At 34.4% G+C, this 24,066-nt stretch overlaps 1 protein-coding gene across 7 annotated transcripts in view; it reads left to right on the plus strand.

The window, feature by feature from the left end:
* The window catches only part of DMD (dystrophin), a 991,087-nt gene that overhangs the window by 429,926 nt on the left and 537,095 nt on the right, over window positions 1-24,066 (plus strand). For all 7 annotated transcript variants that reach the window (XM_018084043.3, XM_018084032.3, XM_018084034.3 and 4 more), the window contains one exon: window positions 12,692-12,842. In XM_018084043.3, coding sequence (XP_017939532.3) covers window positions 12,692-12,842 — 151 coding nt within the window. The remainder of the gene's footprint in view (window positions 1-12,691; window positions 12,843-24,066) is intronic.

The following is a 24,066-nucleotide window of genomic DNA, read 5'->3' on the forward strand; positions in this document are numbered from 1 at the left end:
TCATTCTGCTGCTATCAGCAATGTTTGTAAAGAAGACTATGTATACAAATTCATCCTATCTAGTGAGCTAAACGTGACCTGAAGGTTAATGACTGCTCACCCTACTCCTACCTTTGCTAAAGGAGAGAAGGACAAAGTTCTACTTCATATTTGCTGAACAGGTAGATGAGAATGAAGATCTAGTGACAGTTTTCAGATTCCTGAAATCGGCAACCGGGATGTGAAGCAGAGTGATCTGTGTCAGCTTCCCCTTGATACTGACAGCCTCTTCATCCCCTCCTGATGGAGCCTGATTGCAGCCTCAAGCATTAGAGCCATGAAAACTATGACTAGACAAGTGGATTTGGAAAAGCTTTACTAGGTTTGGTTTTATTTTTACAACTTTCCCAAATCTTCATCTGTTACACAATTACATAAGCCCCAATCCAGACGACTGCCTGGAGAATGGTGGAGCTACTGCAGATGGGCTGTTTCTCTGTGAGCAAAGGTGTCTGTGAAGTGTATGTGCACCCTGGACATAACCCAGCACCCAGCCAGCTCAACCTTGACAGTGCTAAATAGATTTAATCTTGCCCTCCATCTGCGCAGATATTTTGCAGTTAGGCTTGACATTAGTACTGTTTGAATTTAGAAAAGTTATGTTACTACCACAGAGTAACACACATATTCTATCTAGGAAGTCTGAATTTTAATATTGGGCTCTTACTGCATCACTGTTTCTGCCATTTATTGATAGAAGGCACAAGGAATCTTGGCTACAGTGATGTGATAATCCTTGAGTTTAAACATTTTCTCTGGTCAGCATTTTTATATTTGAAATATTTTTGAAATATAAATTATACACTGGAGTCATCAGTATATACCAGGCAAATACTGAAAAATTGATGTGTATATGTATATATGCAGATGAGTGTACACATGTATATTGCACATACACAGCTAAACTGTTGAATTAAACTGCTATTAGAAAAAAACTTATTAGAAGTTACATTAAAGATGTTAAGAAGATTTTACTTGTGACAATGAAGAATCTAACAATTAGGATTAAATATGATTTTAAGGGATTCTCATTTTAATGCTCCTGATATTGTAACTAATACAAATGGTTCGTTGTGTGTGATTTCTACTAATATGCAGCTCCTTCTGTCATCTAGTTTTCTACTGAGACATATTTATAGTAAGTAGAATAAATTAATTACAGAGCCTTGTAATACAAGGATGTAATTCCATCTAGTAAAACCCCCTGAAGTGGAACCTTGAGATGTTTGCCATGTAAGGGAAGCAAAGCATAGGTAAGTAGACTTTGCTGCTGTGTCAAAGCTTTTCCCTCAGGGTAATGTCCAAAAATAAGAAAGATTGTTTTATTCTTCAGCAGCTTGTTTTATTAAGCTTTTTCTTGGCTAGCAGAGAAAGCAGTAGGATTCCTTCTGCCTTTCATCTCCTTCTCTTTCTTTTGTATCCATGTGTCTGTAAATGAGCAGCTTGTTTTCTTCCTGACTAATTTCATGCAAACTAAACACCTGCTTTACTTTTTTACCTTTATAGGTAAAGCCATAAGTTTTGAATTTTAAACATGATTTTTTAAAAATCTCAATCTACTTATTTGACCATCTGTTGTTAAAGGAACAATGAAAGTAAGATTTCTCTATGAAATATAAAGACAGATCTTGGGGTGACTGGAGTATTTTTATCTGTGTTTACAGAGAATGATGTGCGTAGTCAGCAGTTTCTTTCTTCTACAGTTGTTCACCACTTTCATAATAGTTTCAGTTCATTCTGTACAACTGCTATACTGCAGAAGCCCCATTAGGATCAGTACTGTTCTTTGCTGTGCTGGAATGTTCTTATGACAGTCACCAGATTCACCTTGCACTTAACAAGACCTAATCAGGGCCCAGAGAACCACAAAAATAGCTTACCACATCTTGGTCAAAAAAAACTCTTCTTCCCTAGTTAAACAACTTAGCATGTCTTTTCCCACAGCGATCTGGGAGAGATTAGTTGAATGGGAGAAAGCTATATTTATCCTCAGGAACTAGCAGAAGACTGGAAGCCTTTTTAAAACTACTTTAGGGGTTTTCTTTTTGGAAAAATCAAGCTGATTGTCACCTTATAAATGGACTGTATGTCCCTCCCTCTCTTGGAAAGGGAAAGTTGCTTAAGCTTATAGAGCTTCTTTGCTGTCATTGCTTTTATCCTCTGGGGACTATCACTTTGTGTTTCATAGTTACAGAAGGAAGGGGATAAAGTATCTGTGGAGAACCAATTGCAGGAGCATCCATTGCTGTTAGCTGGTTACTCTGGTAAGCAAGGGATTTGCAAGACTTACTTTAGTGCTGGAGACAAAGCAGGGGTACTCTCAAAATCTTTTTGTGAAAATCTGATTCAGTGCTATTTTCTACTAATAAGTAAGTTTGTACCATAGAACTGCAGTTCTGCAAGCTCTAAGAAAAATGTAATGGTATTTTGAAATTATTGGCTATTTGTCCAAGCAGTGTTAGGAACTGTAATGATTTTTTTCCGGGCATGGTAGGTCATGTACCATGAATGGGATTGGAATGTCAGGTTGTCTTTCAGGCAGAAACTACCATTTCCTTTTGATTCCTGCCTAAACTACCATTTCTCTCTAACTCATGCATCTGATAAGTGGATCTGAAGAGTTGGAGAAAAAATGTGTTGCTAGGCTGGAAATTCCTGAGATACCAGCCACAAGGTAAGGTGGGAAAATATGATTAATAAGAGCAGGAGAATTAAAGCCTCCTCGGTCCCTGTTGTAAATCCACACTTCTTAGTTGTACCTTGTTACTCTTAAGAACATTTCATATTTTTCCTGTGAAAACTGAATTGTTCATTGTGCTAAATATTAGAAATCACAGAAGACATACTTCCTTTTAACAGAGGATCAGTATTGAAAGAAATCTATATTATTCTAGCACAAACCTTACCCATTCTTCTCCTATGTGTTGCTTGCAGCCTTCCTCAGGATTCTTTCCTGCTTCAATTTTCTTTTCTGTAAATTTAATGAAACAGTAAATGTTGCCGACAGTTCAAATTACCTATTTGTCTTGCTTTGAGGAAAAGTGCAGAACTTATTTGGAAGATTTATTTCCAAATTCCAAACTCCTTGATTTTATCACTAAATTAAAAGTTCTATGTTAAATTCAACATAAGCTTATGTTCCGTAACATTTAAAATTCTTGTGGTGTATCCTGGACAATTTTCCTCAAAAGAGTTCTCAGGGCTTTTTTATAACACAAAAAATCTATAGTCTCCAGAGGCTGCACCTGTAGAAATAAATAGGTCAGATGTACATCATGCAAAAAAATGTTCATAGATTTAATCTTTCATAGCACCTGATTAATGTTTCTGCATGACACAACGCAGTGATAAAGACCCTAGCACTCTTATTGCTGTGAACACACCTACAAAGTCAGTATGTGCCTCTAAAATGACCACGTACCCATCTTTAAAAGATGGGCAGCTCCATCATGCTTACCAGCTCTTTATGTTAATAAAACACCCAAAGCCTTCTGCTTTGATATAGTACTAAGAAAATTTATAGTTCTGAATTTTCATACCGAAGTGTGTCTCTCTAAAACATCAAAATATGAGTTATGAAAACTCCACTTAGTGAAATAAGTACCACAAATATTCTGTAGAGCTTTATGCATCACATTTCTTTGGTTAGTTTATCTACAAAGAAATAAAATAAGCCTTATGAAATAGTTAGGTCACAGTAGCAATAGCAAAGTATGGACGTTTTAATCAAGTCTGTTTTAATATAGCTGACAGTTCAATTAACAGGTATTAACTAAAAATATCTCTAACTGGGACACTTAATAACTACAAGTTAATTGTAACTACTTTTTCTCTTCAGAATTTCTTATGCCTAGAATCTTGCTATAATTCTTTGGGACCATAATTGCACATTGTTGTACAAGAAAGTAAAAGTTATTGTACTCAAATCAGAGGAAAATGGAACATATTAATTGTTATTAAACAGAACTCTAATATCTCAATGCAAACTTTAAATGAATGAGTAAACAAACTTATAATATTGTGAGTGAATAAAGATTGGTAATCTGAACAAGTCAGTGTTAAATTAAGCTTATTTTTAAGTTTCAGATCTTTTGTAAATAACTCTTACTGTCTAGTGGGACTGACATATGGACTATATGAAAGATCAGAGGCTCATAAAATGTGAGCTTTTTTTCTCTGATAGGAAGGCTATGTCCGTTCAAATTCTATTGATTCTTGCTGTACTGCTGTGGTCCCCAAAGACTAGATTTCCATTTAGCTTCTGTGTTCTAAAACAAACAAACAAACAAATAAATAAAGTCATTTCAGGTAGGAGATAACCAAAGACAGAAACTTCCTTAAACTTACCTGTTACCATCTTAATCTATATAACCTTAGAGTCTGTTTCAATTATATTCTGTTTTTTTTCCTCCTGGTTACTGAAGAATAGGATGTGCAATGCAGACACTACTGCTCAGAAAGATTTATGAAGGCCTTTGCAGCAGTATCTGACCATGTTACATTGTACAGTGCTGGTCTCTGTCATCACCTCAGTAACAATTTTTTTTAATGAATAACTCACTTGCATAATTTGAGCTAGCTTCACACACATTTTATTCTTTGAGATCAGTGAGGAACAGATAGGATGATGTGTTTCGGATTCTTTACTAGACTTAGAATCATAGGATATACTGAGTTGGAAAGGACCCAAAAGGATCACTGAGTCCAAATCCTAGTCCCTCACAGGATACCCCATGCGCCCAAGAGCATTGTCCAAATGCTTCTTGAACTCTGTCGGGCTTGGTGCTGTGACCACTTCCCTGGGGAGCCTGTTCCAATGCTCAACTACCCTCTGGGTGAAGAACATTATCCTAATATCTAATCTAAACCTCCCCTATACTGGACAGGTGCACTTCATGCCTCTGAGAGTTACCTTCAGAACTCATAGTGGTTTTCTGAAAGCTATTCCATCCAGTCACCATGAGCTTTCCTAACTGAGTTGAATCAAGTGGTAGCAAAAACTTGCATTGCTGACTGCCCTTATTTGCATACTGGTATGGCATCAGACAACCCAAACATTGTCTAAGTGTTTAAAAACCAGTTCCACTATCTATCATTATTTCCACACCATAGTAAATAGTTGAACCTTCTTGTCGTTCATTTGTCTTCAGCAACCAGCTAGATCCAGATACCTCTTTTCTTGTGTGTAAACGTGCTCAGCTAGTTTGTGGGCAAATGGTCTTTGGTCTCCAGATTTTGCATCAGCATATTAGATTTTCAGATCATGTGACTCATTCCTCTCTAACTTCCAAAGGCAGCATGCAACAGTACTCCTAATTCGTGCTCTACAAGCAAGTATGGTGAGAGGAGTCACTGCACCTGCACTGAAAGACAGTCGATTCCTGAAATTAGTACATTCAGTGTCAGAGTCACTTGTTGGGAGTCTATTAATCAAGAGTGTTTAGGATGCTAGAGCATCTTAATGATGTTGTCATAAGTAGGAGGTTGAAAACTGTGCACTCTAGAGTTGTCAGTTTTGACAGTGGTGACTCTACACACATGGGTAAGCATTTGAAGGAGAAACAAGATACTTACCAGTATTAAATTCCTGTTGTATCTGCTTTACATGCTGAAGTTCACAACTACCTGCTTTCATGTATCTTTGGACTCCTTTTGAACAAAAAACTGTTGGGCTAAACAAAAATACTGGATGCACACAATTCACTTTGTCTTTTATACCACATTTATAGAACAGAAAGAAATGTGAATGTTTGTTTTGGGTATTGCTAACATAGAAATGTTTTTAGTGTCAAGAGAATCAGTGAATATGCAAGCCCCTGTGGTGTCACTATAGCTGTGTATAGCACTATATTTATAATGTCTATATCTGAATTTAGATATTGGTATTATCTGTTCTCTACATTGACTGCAAAGAAAGATTAAAATTACCAGAAAATCAAAGGTAAAAAGTAAATTTTCAAATACCAACACTCTGAAAATGATTATTAAATTTTCATGGTACTGGAAAATATACTTTCTGAGTATAGTACAGATTTTTGTTGGTTTTTCTATTGTAGTAATCGGTATTAGAATTATTTAAGATTTTTTTGTTAAAGATAGAAAAGATACTGTAAAGTATTTTATCTAAACAGGCTCTTCATGACTCAGAAATATTTTCTTCTTTTAGCAGCATATTGCATGCTGTCATCTAGTAATACAGTTTTCCCTGCTTTTCCATTCCTAGAATTTCTGTAAGTTTCATCAACATTTTAGTTTCAGAGAAACTGAGCTACACTATATGCTACACTAAGACCTAGCAACTGTTACCTGGACCTAGGTTTCTCATCTCAAATGAATTTTCAAAATTAAAGGGAAAAGGTTATTTAAATGAAATTTTATTGTAAACTTTAAAAAAAAAATCTGAAAACCCCCCAAACATCTATTAAAAAGGCTTTTAACTGACTGAAAATCTATAAAAAATAAAAAAAACCCACTGAAATGTAGACATCAGTATTTTAAGAAGATGATGCTAAGTGCTCTGTTATTATTATGATTTTCAGTGAAACGAGGAAGTCTAATTTTCTAGTATGTACTGTAATATAAAGTAATATGCAAGTATATTCTGTACACATCTACCACGCCTTAAACAGGATAAATAATATCTTTCAGGCTCGGGGAGTCAACAGCCAGCATTAACTGGTGTCATCAGTTTTCTGCTATTCCTCCTCCTCTAAAGCCACCATTGTAGGGGGATTTTGAGATAGGCAGTGGAAACAGAGACTTGAACAGGGCAATTTTGGAGGATAAAACATATTATTACAGGTTGAACTAAGAACTCTGTCATTTGAAATCATAGGATTTAAGCACTTCATAGTAATTACAGGGGAATACTGAGGGGACATCCTGTAATATATACTTTTGATAATGCATTACACATACTCTGTGCCACAAATTCAACAAAATGAATTTTTCCTTTTTGAATTATGGTGGTAATGTGGGGACTTTCTGAGAACTGATTTCCCCCAGCGAGATATGACTTGCCAGCTCTCTATAATTATGGGTCTTGCATCTGTTTCTGTGACCAGGTTGTGGAAACTATCGTTGAGTCTTGTCCCAGACTGTGTCTGAACTGCAGCAGAACTTGTGAGCCTAAATGTGATGCTTAGAATATTGATTTAGAATATGCCCATGAGTATTGTCATTTGGGTTGGGATCACCTGCTGTGCTCTGTCTCACACCAAAAAGTGCACTGGATTCAGTTCAGATGAATCCCACCTGGAAGAGGCTCTCTCCAGGAGCCTATCCAGTGCACTCCAGTGGTTAGTGAGTGCTTGGTTGTTGGGATGTGGGTACAGTTGGGCAGTACAGGCAGTACAGGCAGTCTAACACCTCTTGCTAGGACATAGCTGTGTCCTCCGTGCTGGCTGCCCCACCTCCCAGTGGCCATCCTGTAGTCATAGGTGCTGGGATGTTGAAGGACAGTGGAAATACTGCTTAGTGTGTTGTTTAAACAGCAGCAGGCAGGCTGTTTGAGGCTTCAGCCTCTCATGAACTCCAGAGGGCCCTGGAGCTGTGCAGACAGTCTGTTTGAGAGTGTGAGGGTTCAGCTGGGGTAAGCAGCTGCAGGTAGAGTACCTCTCCCAGATGTCCCACTATGCCGACAGTGAGCAGGGTGCACCATGGACAGACCTACAGAGAAGCCCAGGTCAAGGTCTGAGTTTAAATATGGTTCTGAAGCCCTGGGCAGAAACCCCAAATGAGGTTTCTCACAGTCATTTCTCCCCATGCAGCCTGATGACAGGTCACCAAAGCCTGATGCTACTGTGCCACTTCAGACTTGGCCTTAAGCAGGTCAGACCCCCTGGGGTGTGGGAAGGAGAAAAATATCACCCTGACAATCAGTCAGAAGTGAATGTGATTTTTCACTTCACTTCATCAGATGGATACTACCATAGGGTGGGTAATAATAACACACAGAATTCTGTCTAGAAATGCAGTTTACACAGTCTCCCATCCCGGGGATGAAATGTGTGTGCACCCTTTACATGCAGGCAAAAATACTAGTTTGGATTTCCACAAAATTGAGCCACTGTTTATTCCATGTAAAAGGTTTGATTGGGGGATTTCTTATCATGGTAGCTTTTGACAGTTACACTTTGGAAAGCTATGACATTTGTAGTTTTATTACCAAATGCATTAATAATTTTTATGTATAACAGAATTGCAAAATATGCTACTCTTTCACCTGGGTCACAATTAATTATTCCTTTATTTTCTCTATAGAAGTTGTTACCTGCTTTTAGTCCAGGTCCCTAGGCAAAGTTCTCTAAAATGTATCATTGCATCTCTGTTCTGATGAAGGAAAACTTTTTAGGAAAAAAAGAATTGGAATTCTGATGTTCAAACTCATATGCATAGTAAATAGTCATATTTAGTGTAGAAGAAGAATGTACTTTATAAATTATATGGAATATTTCTATTTACACTGTTGATGCAGAGCATCCATTAGAATCCAATGGATTTTCTGCATAACTATTTATTGTAAATGGTTATTAAGTTTACTGCTCTCTCATGCTTCATAAAAATGAATTTTGATGCCTAAAAACCAACAATGACTGACAGGATTCTGCTTTTTCATAGCCAGTTTGTCACTGTCTTTGATATAACGATTGACATCAGTAACCAGGGCAAGAAGAAAAATACAATTAATACAATTCAAGATATAAAAATATTTTTAATGTAATTGTAATATAGAATGTTTTTAATTTATGTAATGCTGCAGAACCTACTTTCTGGGAAGAGGAGAGATTACATTTTGTAATGATGGATGGCACTGCTATGATTATTTTGGTTGCAGTTTATTTTTTATTTCTGATCATTTGCTATTTTGTGGGTGAAAGGGTGCAAGGGTGTGAATGGAATATGAACAGCCAAGTGTTGTCCCAGAATGGACCCACAGCATTACCTGCGATCAAGATCTCGATGTAGCAGCATCTAAAATGAGATTATCACATTGAGTCCAAATGCAGAGAGGATATGTAAATTAAATATAAGTTAAGCACTCAAAAAACATGACTTCTGAGAAATAAAATGAAAACATCAAAACCTCTGAAAATGGGTTAGCTGTTTCTTTAAGCAATTTAATTGTAGAAGTTGCTTGACTAAAAAAAGTTTTCTTGTTTTATTATCTGTAAGAATGGCCTTAAGTATTAAAGTTAATGCTCTCACATGCTAATACATAATTATTTATAGTACTTTGATGTTTTGTGTATTTTTACAAGGTGCTAATTGTGCTGAATCAAGTTGACAAAACTGCATAATTTGTAGGTTAATATTAGCATAATCCTACAGTACATTGTTTAGCAACAGTATAGAAATGAAGTTTATGGAATGTTTTTCCAATATGATGGATAAAGCACGTCTTGTATAATAATAATTTTCATTACAGAAATCATGACTTTTAGAAAAGCATATAAATAGCATTCTTCTTTCTGTGGGTCAGTTCATTGTGAAGTTTTGCTAGAGCAGAATGTATCATAAAAGTGGGTTTCCTAGTTTATCAAGAAATGTTGTCAAAATATCAAGGATTTATTTGAAACAGATGGAAAATTTAGATTTGGTTTACAACAACAACAACAATCTAACAAACTTTTGTAACCCATCTTATGTTTATGACTTTCCTGTTTTCAAAGGCCTTTCCTTCCACCTCTACATGGCTTCTTAAAAACACCAGTCTTGGGACATGGAACATCAAGTTTAATCCCGTTGTATAGAGAGTTTAGAGTTCCACTGACAGTACATCTGTAAATCTTTGTGCAATATCATGTACAATACTGCCAAAGAATATTAAATTTTACTTACAGAAATTCACATCCAAAGGTTTAAAAGAGTGATAATCTTTGAGGAAAAGAAAGCACCAATATTTTTATGACTTAATGTAAATTGTGTTATATATTGCCTTGGCAGTTGTCTTTGTATACTTTTTTTTTCTTTCTTGCTCTCCAGAGGCAAAATAAATCCATTATGTGATACTGTGATAAAATGAAATTGTTCCCACAAACCATTGCTTAACATGGCTCCTACTGGGGTGTCAGTACCTATATGAGAAAATTAGGCTGGTGAACCAGTGGTTTTTCACTTGTCAAATCTAACATACTCAAGTTAGAAGAAAAGGCTACTTTACTGTATCAGAGCAATAAGTCAGTATAGTCCTTATGTGCCTTGCAGTGTATACAAGTCACACATTCTAGTTCAGAACCTAATTCTTGGCATCTTGTTACTGAGCATGTGCTAGAAACACAGAGAGAAAGACAAATCAAAAAGGAAATACTGCCCAAATATCACCTGTTATTCACACCATTTTGGCTCATAGCTCTCAAAGGGGAAGAGTTTGAGTAGATGAAGATACAGAGGAATAGATACACTGTGTTATTTTAGCTGAATTACTTGTCCCTGGTGGCAAACAAGGGTGGATCCCTAGGTAAGAGTATACAAGGCTGTAATGTCACCTTCCTATCTTTCAAATTTTATGCTTGGGTTTCCTGAGGCAAGCATACACTTTCTGAGTTTTCATAATCCTCAGAATAGTGCTCTCTTATGAGATTTTTCTGCATTCTGCTTTTCCAAGGCTTCAGCAGATTAGCTGCTCAGCGTTGGTAGTTAATTAGCCTTCTCCTTTTGTGGGTTTTGAACTCACCACCTGGTAACAGGATTGCAAATGGTAAAACAAGCAAACAAACAAACAAACAAAACCCTCTTTGCTTTTAAAGTTTAAAACGCTTTATGAAGTAGTACTGTGTGTAAGCAGATGTACAAGACAGATTTAGCAAGGGAAGCTCTCACTTAGGGGTACTCGGAGCGAGTATCTCCTAACTGTGAGCAGGAAGCTGCATGACAATGTCCACTTTCATACCCCATTTCAAGTGGACCAGCATTTGCCACTGCAGAAACAACTGCATTTGCTCTTATCATTGTGACAGTATTTAAGCATTTAATCTCTGAAAGAGCATTTAATTTTAGTGGCTTTGCCTGTCCATAAACCCCTGTATTTTTTACTGATGTTTAGTACTGGTTTATACTTATTTTTCTGAGAGTAACAGAATAATAAGAAATAAGCAGAATGATGAGCAAGAAGCACTAGTTTTTAAACTTTAAATAGAAGTATCTTTTTGTTGCAACTTTTTTCTTCTCCTTGCAACACTTGTTACCCAAAGCAAAGGAAGGAAGAATGGAGAGTGACACGAGATTCAATTTGCAAGTGCTGAAATGCAAATTCAGTCATACTAATATCACCCCCTACTTGAATTTTTGCATTCAAGCTGCTGATAAACTTCATCATGCTGAGAAGAGTAATTTCATTTTCTGAGTAACAGGAAGAAAGCTCTTTTAATGTAGTGTCCAAAATGAGAGATCATACTGGACCAAAAGAAATGAAATTTAAATTTTATTTTCAAGGTGATTTTTTTTTAAACGTAATTTTTTTTCCCTTTCAATCCAGAATAAGTTAGTTGAAGAAACTCTTATAATGTGCCTTTCAGTTATGGTTTGCCTCATTTTGAACAATAAATTGAGAGAACCATGATAAATGATCGCAGTCATTTTAATAAGTAAGTTAGATGAGTGACTACAATTTTTAACCAGGTCAATAGTCTGTTTGGTTATTATATTTTCTTCTAAAAAATGAAAAATCATCAGTACAATGGAAAAGATGATATGTGTTCCCTGACAGTAATGTGATTTTATTTTGTGAATTAAATGCCTTCACGTTCAAACAATCATATAGTTTTTCCATAGAGAACCAGATTACCTCCTAAAAAAATAATTGAGCATCTTTGTTTTTATCCTTTAAGTACACCCTAAAACCTATTATAATCCTGTAAAGGAGGATTATTAAACTAAACAACAGTAGCACGTTTAATGATGATCTGCTAACAAAACATTCTGGCTAATCTCTGATTAGTGATTACATTTTGGCACCAATCCAAAACATAGGATAACTGAAGTTCTTAAGACATAGGCTATCTGCAAAAAAACCCTTGGAGTTTTGTTTTCATTTCATTTCTTTAGTACTTACTAGTGGCCAAGGCAAACAGGTCTTGAAGCAGAAGGTACATCAGTCACTCTAGACAAAAGTAGGTCAGATCTTCTCAAAGTGCTGGAAGTACTTACCTGGTCCTTTATGTAGCAAACTGTAGATTTGCAGACATGATAGTAGTATTTCTCTATTTTTTTGTGGTACAAACTTCTATATTTAATATTTTAATTTTGTTTCAGTCATCCTTGTATTTCAGGACTTTTCGTTTTTTAGGTGGGTTTTTTTTGCATAACTATCAAATACTCGAAGTTAAACATATAATAAAAAAAGGGTTTGATAAAGGGTCCCTTTACACAAAAAAAATAGAAAGTCCTTTGAAGAAAGTTGCATTTTCTTGACAAGGATTTAAAAATTTATAAACCACTGATTTTTGATGCATTTTCTTAATGATAATTTCACTGTTCAGAAGTACTACCATGTTTCTATTTGATGTAAATGTTATAAAGCCAATACATAGTGCCATCAGTATCACACCAGTTTTAATCTGAGACATCCAACATTACTCGCTTCTTTTCTTTTCCTGCAGTCAATAAATAAAGTATCAATAGATTGTTATTTCATTTCCATTTATACTTGCAGACGGTTTGACAAATCTTTGGAAAAGTGGCAACATTTTCATAGTGACATGAAGAGCTTTAATCACTGGCTGACTGAAACTGAAGAGAAGCTGGCAAGAGCACAGATAGAGGCTGGAGACGTGGGGCATGTGAAAACCAAGCAATTTATCCAGGTATGATTTGATTAACCTGTTTCCTACTTTTCTGCTGTGTTTAAGAAGTTTACAGGTCTGGGTAATCTGTATAGTTTTGCAGTTCATTTAAGGATGATTTCTAGTGTTGAGTGGCCAGTGACAATTTTGGTCAGATATTTCTGTTTATCTGGTTAACTAAGAATTTTCACTAATTTGTTGTAAGATACATTTTTACAAGAAATAAGACGTTGGATGACATGGTATATTGTGGTACTTCCGTAGTTACATAATTGTTTGGTCTTTATTTAAAATGCTCATTAATTTCCGTTTGATATTTATGACCAGCAGAAGTATTAGACTTGATTTTAAAATCTTGTGGAAGAAATGTGATTTACCATTGAGCTGTACAAGAGATATTCCATGAACTATGGAATAAGCAAGTATTGCTTATTTTGCCTGTTTCATGTTTTAATCAAAGAACCTTGAAGATGCTTGCCCTTTTTATTTATTTTTTTTTTGTGAAATGCAGTGTGACAGAATGGCCACTTAGTTCCTATTTGTCCAGTTCTAATTTGTATGCTTTTCATCTTGCAAGCTCTTTGAGCATCATAAGGAAAATAACTCTGGTTTCTTGGTTTCTTGGTTTCTTTCATTTCCTTCCTATGTGATTGAAATGGTAATGGGCATGAAGAATTAATTTTAAACTGATGTTTTGTAAGTAGATAGTTTCAGTTGAATAACATGACTTGACTAAACTCTGGATTCAGGTTATAAATTACTACTTGTGTGTAAGAAACAAAATCTGTTAAACTGTTGACATTTATACATTTGAATTGATGGATTGAATTCCTGGATTTCAGGTTGAAAGAAGTTAGGTCTCTCTAATATTAAAGGTAGAGTTTTATTTTGAATGCAACACTAACCTACTTTTTGGCCTACAGTTAAAAAAATCGGTCATGTCTTCTGAATTTTAGTATTTAAAGACAACTTTTTAAAGAATTAGGGTGCTATTTCTTTACTAAAACCGCTGAACTGAAAAGGAAACAAAATCATATGGTACAAGTATAAAAAAAAGATGCAACTGTTAAGTAATACACCAAGCCGAAGTAGTTAAAAGAGCAGGTAAATATTTTTCTGCAAATTACTGTCAGTGAACACTGAAGAAAGTTGCCTAAGATCTGGCTGACAAAATAGAATGTCAAGGAATTAAAGTTGCTCTTCACTGTGTATGTAAAAGATAGCAGAATTCACATGTAGCTGAAATTTCTACTCACTTTCTCTGACCCACAGTTTTAAGTGTTTTTTGGAAAACATATCTGTTAGTAAAGTTAGACATGTGTGTCTATTTGATGAATGGTAATACTGTGTCACAAAACCTTACCCTTTCTTCTGTGCTTTGCCTCTGCTCCATCACCCTTCATGGCACTATGCTTGTATCCTTGAGCAGCTTCAAATGAGCATTTACAAAAAAAATTAGATCCATAAAAGAGTTTGTCTCCTTTTTTTCGAACCCCTTTCTAAAACAATATCTTCTCTCTGAGAAGAGGCTGATTTTTGAGAGTGCCCAGATCAAGGTAAGGTGTATGATAGATGTCACAAATTCACTGGGTAAATAGCACATTTCAGAGTTTCAGCAGATTAGAAGCATTGTTTTCTTGCCTTCATTAAGGAGGAATTTCATACAGAACTGAACATCACACTAAAAGACCCTGGGAGAATGTCTTGTTATGCAGAAACTTATGTGTAGAACAAGTCTGCTTCCGTTCTACATCTCCCTTTGACCTAGCCTCCTCCTTCTGACCTGTTATCCATTTATTATTTTCTTGTGCAATACATGAGAACCTTTTGAATATATGTTTGCAGAATGGAATTTTCTTTTTGCAGTCCATCAAGCTTTCTCTTTCTTCCTTTCCCCCTTGTGTTAGAAATCCCATGAACTCACGAATTTGTCACTCAAACATTTCTTTTAGTTCAGTATGACACACAAAAGTACCTTTCTAACGAAAATTCACATGGTGTGAAAATGTTCCAATTAACCTGAAGAATGCAGACCCAATGTTACTTAATATTTATTTGTGACAGAATCCTCAGTCTGAAGTTGCACTGTTCCCATTCTCTTCTTTGGCTCTTTATTTTGCTGGGTCTTGTTTCAAAAGTATTAGGCTTCTGTGAGGCTGACTGAAGAGATAATTAGAATTTCCATTAGGTAAACAGTTAAAACAGCTGAGCATTTTGATTTACTAGAGTAGCAACTTGTTTTATTAATGAGATCATGCTGCTTAGTGAACCATATTCAGAATTAACAGGATTTGTTTGAAAATGCTTTCACAAGCAAGTGAATAATCTGGTATTCAACAAGGAACTGTTTTAGGAAAAAAAATATACAGAACATTCAGAAGTGTAATGCTATTTCTAAGTAGGACTACTTTGGAAAAACAGAGATTAATGTGTTCATTAACTTTCAGTAAATACACAGAGTCAAATGTTAATATAAAATGAAACAGTCAACAGTATGATTAGGTGATTATGTTAATATAGGTTAAAAGGTAATTACATTCTTTTAGGTTTATTTGGGAAGGGGAGGTGCGTTCCTTTTTGCTGCACAATGGCATGATATTAAACAACATTTATGCATTATATATGATGTGAATGAAATATAATAATAGAATTGTTTCATTTCAGGTCATGAATACTATAATACTCTTATTGTGATTTTTTCACTAAGACTTTCCAAGAGCAGAACATGTGGCGTTGAGGAGAAATATCACATTTCGGTTTTTAAGAAATTCTAATTGACTTCTTTTATGATTAGGAGACATAGGATTTAAAAGTATATTTCACAGATAGCACAGATAGCACCCTTTCAAACATGTGTGTCTTGAAATTACTTAAAGATTTTTTTTGCTCTCATTATTGTGATGGAAAGGTTCTTCTGTCTCTCTACTCCTTAATGCTTGGAGACTGTGACTTCTTCAACTTCCTGCATTTGCACTTAGTTTGTTTATTTTTATGCCAGGACTGAGTTGTAGTGCAGTTCTATCTACTCCCTGATGTTTATCTCCTCCTGTTCTCACAGGCTGCAGTCATTTTCCCTATTGGATCTCAGTCAGTACGCTAAAGCCACAGTTTTCTAATCTGCTTTCAAATGGTAGCTACACTACTCTTATTTCCTGTACCTACTCCTCTTTCTGGAACATGAGTTCTCAAAATAGCACACTATTATCCAAACTGAAATACCATCTGTATCATCAATGAGTTAGCTCAGGTGCTGTATTTTATGTTTGGATCTTACCATGGCTGAACATTGGAATAGAATTTTCCATCATCTATCTAAACTTTTTTATTTCATGTTTTTTCTTGTGGCCTGCCTTGCAACCCCAATCTACGTTCCATTTCATATGAGAAAACAAACAAACAAACAAAAAACACAACCAAACAAAAAACCCCAAAAAGTATGTTGTACTGGAAATTAATTCCACGTTAGCATGCAACAAAGAAGCAAACAAGGTTTAGTATTGGGGAAGTTGTTCTTGTGTTGTAGGTAAATGCTAAATAGACAGATGCAAAGGGAGGAAATCCGTAACAGTTTCAGAACTAGACTGTGAAGTTACAATCCTGAATCATTACCTGGGAACTTTAAAATAGTATTGTTATTTTAAAAATGTAGAACATTCAGAATATTTGCTCTTTACATTGGTATTAGAAATTGCTCAATAGTTTAGATTTTGTATCTGCTTGTGGGTTGCAAGTTTATTATTTTAGGTGGTGCAGTTTCAATAGCAAAATAATTAGGTGCTGGGTCTGAATTTTGAAGAAATTTCTTTGTCTTCATGATATTCAACTATTCTTACTGATCAGCGATGACTAGTTTCCACCAAACAGGCAAGATCTGGACTTTATTTTTCTTAACTTCGTTATTTAAAAAATGTTGTTATGATATAATTATTAATTTTTCAAATTTTTATTTTGCAGGCATAGATATCAATGATAATTATGTCTATTTTTTAAGATCTCAGAGGACCTTAAATATTGAGTGATAGCCTTATTAATTATACTCAGCTTTCTGAGGATACTGTAGATATAGAAATTGCTTGTAAATTAGAGTTCTCAAATTGTTCATGCATTGAATTGTCCAGCATTTACGTTTTAGAGCACTTATCCAAGCCTGCAAAAGGCTTGTGAATGACTCATGCCTTCTCTAGACCTTCTTTCTGCTGCACCATAATGTCAGGAACATTATATTTTTGTCTTGTGGATGTTTAAAGTAAGAAGATATCAAGAATCCAGGCTTCAGTGCTGAAAGTCATGGTCATGCTAATAATTTCTCTCTTTTATAGTTAAATTGGATTATACGGATATTGATGGTTTAATAACCATTGAATTTAAACAGTTCTTTCTGGAATAGAGTACATGCAATCAGGGTATAGGGGAGAATAAAAGTATTTCAGTGCTCAAGGCTTCATATACCACATGAAAGCACAGTGGTAAGTGGATCAATAGTTTACTCTGGTTTTCCCCCAAATTTAAAACTTGTAAAAATACTTTTTTATATATAATAATTTTGGCTTTAATGTTTTAGATTTTGTATTTTTAGATTTATTTCCTGCTTTACTGATTGATATAGGTTATGCCAACAATTTCTGATTCTTCTTGTTCTAGTTTGGATTCAAACAGTACAATTTTGTTCCACCTGCTTCAATTTTGACAAGCATTTCTTAGTGATATGAAATATTTTCAGATAAATTGTAAAAAAAGTAGCAAAATACTCTTTCTGGTCCAAGAGATTTCTAGGTTTGCTTAGTGATTCTGTAAGTAAGAGAAAACATAGAACTTGGAAACAATGAAAAAACAATTTAGCATTGGTTTAGAAGAATGATTAGAACAATCAAGGTACATACTACAATGTCCTTCATTTGCAAGGGCATATCTGGAAGGACATATATCTGGTAGGAATGTGTTATTGGCTAATATTTTATAAATACCAAAAGCACACTGTCCAGTATTGTTACATTGAAAACAGATTCTACTGTCATTATTTTATTTTATTTTATTTTATTTTGTTTTGTTTTGTTTTGTTTTGTTTTGTTTTGTTTTTAATGTTCATCTTACAATTGTACACATCCTTTGTACTTCGACTAAATGTTCTAGGCACTAAAATGTTATAAACATGGCCTACATGAATGCCATCAGTTCTTACTTAGCTATTGACTGGATCATTTATTCAGAGATTACTGATTTTACTGAGTATTGCCCTCCTCTCAAACACCTCTGAGTGCATCATGTGACCGCCCCTAAGAAAAAAACCCTGGATTTAGAGATATTCCATGGATTTCAGTCTTTTGTCCAGTTTCTAAGGTCTCAGTAGAAACGTTTCAAATAATATACGTGAGCTTTGCATCAGATACCTGGACCCTAGCTGAGCAAAACCCTTCTTTTTCTGGTTTAAGCTCATGTTAAAAACAAATTCATGGACCTTTCTTCACTGAAGTGCAATCAGCAATGGAAAGAGTTCAAGCGAATAAGTGGAGTAAAATAGTTACTCCTTCTTTCTTATGCTAAGCAAAATATTAAATAATACTGTAATCTTTATAAGTTGTTCACTTCTATATATACCTAAGCCCTAAACCTTTCTTTACTGTTGAAAGGTTCCTGACCTTTATTACTACTACTACTGGAAGTGATGAAATACTAAAATAGTTTATCCAGAATTTGTAGTAAAAATATTTTCTTATTATTTCAATCTATAAGAAGTATTACTTCACAAATATATCAGTTATTTAATTCTTCTTTACTGCACACAATTAATTTCTAATTTACTGTATCCTATTAAAAGTTTCTAATTAATTTTTTGCTGCTAGTAGTGGGACATTAAAATGTCTGAAGGCTATGGGAAATGATAAGTTTAACATTGCTTATGCAGCTCTGCCTACTCTTGCACCATTATATGAAAATTTGTTGCTTATATTTAGGTTTTATTGTAAATCCTGGCATTGTTTATTCTGAAAATTGAATTAAATCTTTTAAGTAATTAATTAGGATGCATTTTTCAAACATTTCATTATGAACACATAAATACAGTGACCTAATTTTTATACATGAGCAGAATTATTAAATGGGGGGGGGGTTGTCTTGGAGAAAACAGTATTCTTGGACTGGATCAGTCAAGTGTCCTGGTATCTGACTGTAACTGCCTCGCTGTTTGGGGGAGTTTATCCTCATCAGTTCAAGTCATTATAGAGTACTAGGACATGGGAATCTGGGAAAGAGATTGAGGTTTATACCCATTCCACAAGCATTTTCTTGTATAAAAAATAAAGGAAATGAAGGATGCAATTTTTTCATACTTATGAATTTGTCTTAGTGTCAGGGCTAATCTGGACATTTATGATAAGTGACATGTACAGATAATACACTTCAAAATCAGCAAATTTATTAATGCTTTTGTTATGGTATAAATAAAGTAGCTAACTGAACTATGCCTTAGAAGTGAATGACTAAATGAATTACTACTTTGAAGGAGGATGATATTGCTTCTTTTACCTAACAAAACATTTATCTGATTTGCTTCCATAAGTCTTTTAAAAGTACATCTCGCATTGCATTAGAGATCACTATGACATATAATTTAATCTGTGGGTGTCCATGCATAAATGTGAATATAAGATAATTTATGAGATTTGAACTGTCATTTAATGACTGGTCAGCCTGGGAGTTTTTCTACATCTAGCCATTAAAAGTGCTTACATAAAACAACCAAGGAAAGGTAAGACTCCTGGGGAATAACTTTTTATACATATTAGTTATATAAATTAGTACAACTGGGTCTTGCTTTGGTGCTTTTCATGTGTAGCTTTATTAATCTTAGAACCTTTCATCCCAACAGATTTTGCAAACTCTATCCAGCTTTTCATTACCATCTTGTTTTAGACTGAAGCCATAAAGTAAAGCCATACAGTAAGCATGCTGGACAAGTCAGCAGGTTAATGTTATCTCGCTTCAAAAAGTGAACTGTTTTTAAAAAACCTGCATTATAAAAACCTGCATTATAAAAACCTGCATTATGAATACCCTAATATTTATGCACAGCAGACAGTGAAGGATCAGCATCTGCCCTTAAACTGCCTAAGAAATACTTTCGCTAAATTTACATATCCTAATTTTGGATGTCAATTTTTCTCAAGTTGTTGTCTTTTGTGCTTAGGTGTTTTACAGTGACTTCCTCTTTACTGACAACCTTATAGACACCTTTGTAGAGGTGTTAGTTTGTTTCTTAATATAAAAAGAGGTGTCGAGGGAATTTGGCATGGGTTTGACCAGTGTTGGATAGATATTGAAAAATGGATTTTTTGGCTGAACTATTTTAATATTTATTGTTCATTTTGTATAAACATATCAGTTCATTTATTTCTTTGGTATTATATTATATATAGAGAGAATGTAGCAGGCATGGAAATAGTGATAACGTGCTTTAGTTGTTTAAATAAAATATTTACTTCTATCCTACAGAAAACTTTCAACATACTTCTTTCCTACTTAATATTTGGATGTGAGATTCATCTCACCAAATCAGGTCCAGAGTAGGCATCAATATTTGAGCTGATAATCCTGATCTTCCTTTGGAAACCAAGAAGAAAAATAGAAACTCCTATGGTGAATGTCACCTGGCCTTTCTGAGATACCCAGAATATTTGACAGTGAACTGTCACAGCACTGGGCGTGTTACCTTCAGACAAAAATTGAATTACAATTTTATTGTTAAATTTTATTTAGTTGTTTTGCTTTAAAAAAAAAAATAAATCAAAGATAAGCTGTCATGAAAACATAAGAACCTAAAATATTAAAGAATTACCTTATTTCAAGTGAGCTACTTTCTCCCTTGAATGCCTATTTCATCAGGTTTTGAATATTCAGGGATTACTAGTACTAGTGAACCAGCACTGATGCGAGCCAGAATGTATTACAAAGCAATGTATTCATGCTGGAATAAATATGTTTTCTTAACTGGACAAGAAATTTGGCCACAGTACTGAGTGATTCACTGCATGTAGTAAAAGAGAAAAAAAAATATTTAAATTAATTGTATATCCAGTAAGTTCTTTGAACACCAGAAGTATTGAAGCTAGAATTCCTAGGGTTTTGTGTTTTGTACTTATCTGTAAGTTCCAGTTGAAATGTTTTCCACCATAGGGAGATTTACAAGATTTTTTTTGTGTGAATTCCCAGCTGTTTTTAAGGTCTACTCACTACATCTGTTCCCCCATTACTGACCAATGTTATCTTATTTTCTTAATCTGGTTGTGTTTTTTTTAATAAATTGTAAAATGTCATCATTTTTTATAATTCTAATCTTCTGTCAAATTTGTTTAAAGGTAGTCAGAATATGTGGGGAAAGGTTAGAGTGGAAGACAGATTAACAAAAAATCAGAGAGTTCAATCATATAAACTTAAAAGAAATCCAGAAAACTGAAGTAATGGTTTTCCAAAAGGTATTTTCTTTAAAATTATTTGACCTGTGGTGTTAAAAAATTATCAAGTACTTCATGACCAACACTTGGGTGTCAGAAAAGATTTTAGCTAGAATCTATTTCTCTCTTTTGTGCTGTTTAGAGCTCTCTGGAGAAATTTTTTCTCACATTGTTGCTCACATCATGCTGGCTTGCCTTGGTGTATACAATTAATTTTCTTTCTAAAATTAAAAACTAAGAAAGAAAAAAGAAAAGGGTGATATTGTTTTAGTAAAGCTTATGTGAGCATTTCAGAACAACATTAGATATTTATGGTAGACACTGTTTGATCTCAATCTTTTTAATTTTTTTTCTATTATACCTCAACAGGCAGCAAGTATATTTCTTAGTCTTCTAAAAATAAACACAATACAAATGTGCTGTAGCTTCTCATTCAAAATCTAGGCTTGCAATGGATGAAAAAAACTGTAACAATTACACAGTTTTTTAAATCTGTTTCACTTTTCGCAAAGGAAAACCACTATAGAAAAAAAAATCTTTTATTTTACAGGTGTAAGTATTTTGCATTTACTGAATATTTTCTGAATTCAGACAATAATTCTGCCTTAATTTTGATTAAAAGGAGAAATAAATATGTTCTTTTGCCACACATACTCGGACTGTGTACAATCCTCTATTTCCATGGAATGATTTAAGGATGTGTAATGTATTGTGGAGTGTGGTGAAATCTAGTTTATTCTTCGTTTGGAACAAGGACACAATAGACTGTTGTATTCATCATCGAACTATAATAAATTTAAGATCTACGAATCTCAGAATTTTGATGATTTCAAAATGGCTTCTTGAGTTCTGTTTTAGTTTGGTTTGCTTTGGTTTGGTTTTTTAATGAAGACAGAAAAAGCTTGCAGTACATAAGGGACACTCCTGTCAAGAAATGCTAGAAGAAAGGAAAGAAGAAATGAAAGAAAATATATTAGGAACAGCTTTTCCAATATATAATGACTATATTAGAATGGTAAATATTTGCCAGTTTCACAGTATTATGAGGTGTCTCACCATATCCCCTCCAAAGGAAACAGTCAAAATCAATTATTATTTGTCATTTCTGTGGAAATGTAATTTAAGAGAACATTTATAAAGGAGATGTACTGAAGCTGGGCAAGGTCCTGCTAGTGGGGTAGTATTATAAATTAAATTAAAATAGTCAGAAAACAATTTGATTATGTAAAAAGAAAGTTTCTGAGTTTCAGGGTCCGAAGATGAGCAGAATGTTAATTTTCCATTAATGTGGTGGAAATGGGAACTATTATTCACCTGTGTTATGTAAGACAGTTCATACAAGTTTTATTATACTGAAAGCTAGAAATAGATGCTGATTCTTTAATATAAGTGAGGTGATCAGTTTTATTGATTTATTTTCCATTATATGAGAACTATGTTCTATTTCCTTCCATAGCAAGACAAGGTGGTTGTCTGTTCCCTCTTAGTGGCAAAAAAATATTGATGAGAACTACTGGGGTTTTTTTTGCTACAATATCTGGCTATTAGTCTCACATTATTAAGTTCAATCGTTACAGTTGTCTGAAATTAAAAGTAAATATTGTTCCATTTGTCCAGTCTTTGTGGAACCATTAGATCAGTTTGTTTCTGGAGACTGTAAGATAAACTAAAAATTTTTATTACAAAAATTTATATTCTGTGCTTTTGCAATAAGCAATACACTTATCTGAAGCAATTTGCGCAAGACATTTTTCCTTTAACATATATTTTTAATAGCTGAATTGGAAAATATCTGTTTTTGACATTGTAGGTAAATAATTGAGTTTAATGGGAGGGTTTGCTAGTAAGTGTTTGTGTGGTGGTTTTAGTACTGGTGTTTTAGTAGATTGACTCCTTTAAGAAAAAACACAACTGCAGACACTTTGTTATGAATGCATTTAAGACTTTTGCTGGTGCCTTCAAAGGCAATATCCTTTTTAGTGGAAACTTAAAAAAAAAAAAGAAAGAAAGAAAAAATAGAGCAATCAGATTTAGTCAGTCTGACTTTCCAGAGAGAAATATTCTTTCTAAATTCAGCTAAAACATTTGAGAGGTTTTTGTCAAGTGGCCTAACAGAATTCTTAGCACACATTAGCATCTGCTCTGAATGAATGAGCATTTGGTAAGAGTAGAGTAGATCTCAGGAACTACTCCAATAACAAAAAGTACTGTAGTGTTTTCTATTAGAAAACAGGCTTCAAGACCAGTTTGTTTGTAACTGCACATTGCCTGGTGCAGTGGGGCCTTAGTGTTAGCTGGGCTTTCTCTCAAGAGGTCAAAGCTACAGTCACACTGGTTGCAAGCATTGCATTTGTGATCAATACAAAATAGAGTTTAGGACTAGACTGAAAATACTTACTGTGATTAGCTTAAATGATTTTGTGATTTATCTTGATGGATTTAGGATATTGTCCAAACTATATGCTTCAGGTAAAGTGGACAATCTAGCACATTCGAAGCCATAGGATGTGTGATTTATGTATTGTTTTGATTTTTGGAAGACACACCAATATAATTTATGATGACTGACAACAACTTTTCTTTGAATCTTTTGTTAGTCTTTACGTTACTTCTGAATTTTACAGGATTTAGAGACTCAGAGGAACTTATGCACAAGGAAGGTACCCTCTGATATTGCCACAACCCTTAGCTGCCTCAAATGAAGTCTGCTATGGTATTTGCTAAATTTACAGTCATCATCCTATTTCATTACTTCCTTTGTAACTATAGTGCCTCTAGCAATGGCTCCTGTTACACAA

This window comes from Manacus vitellinus, unplaced genomic scaffold, assembly GCF_001715985.3.
Source record: "Manacus vitellinus isolate BGI_N305 unplaced genomic scaffold, ASM171598v3 scaffold_7_pilon, whole genome shotgun sequence".
Lineage (NCBI taxonomy): Eukaryota > Metazoa > Chordata > Aves > Passeriformes > Pipridae > Manacus > Manacus vitellinus.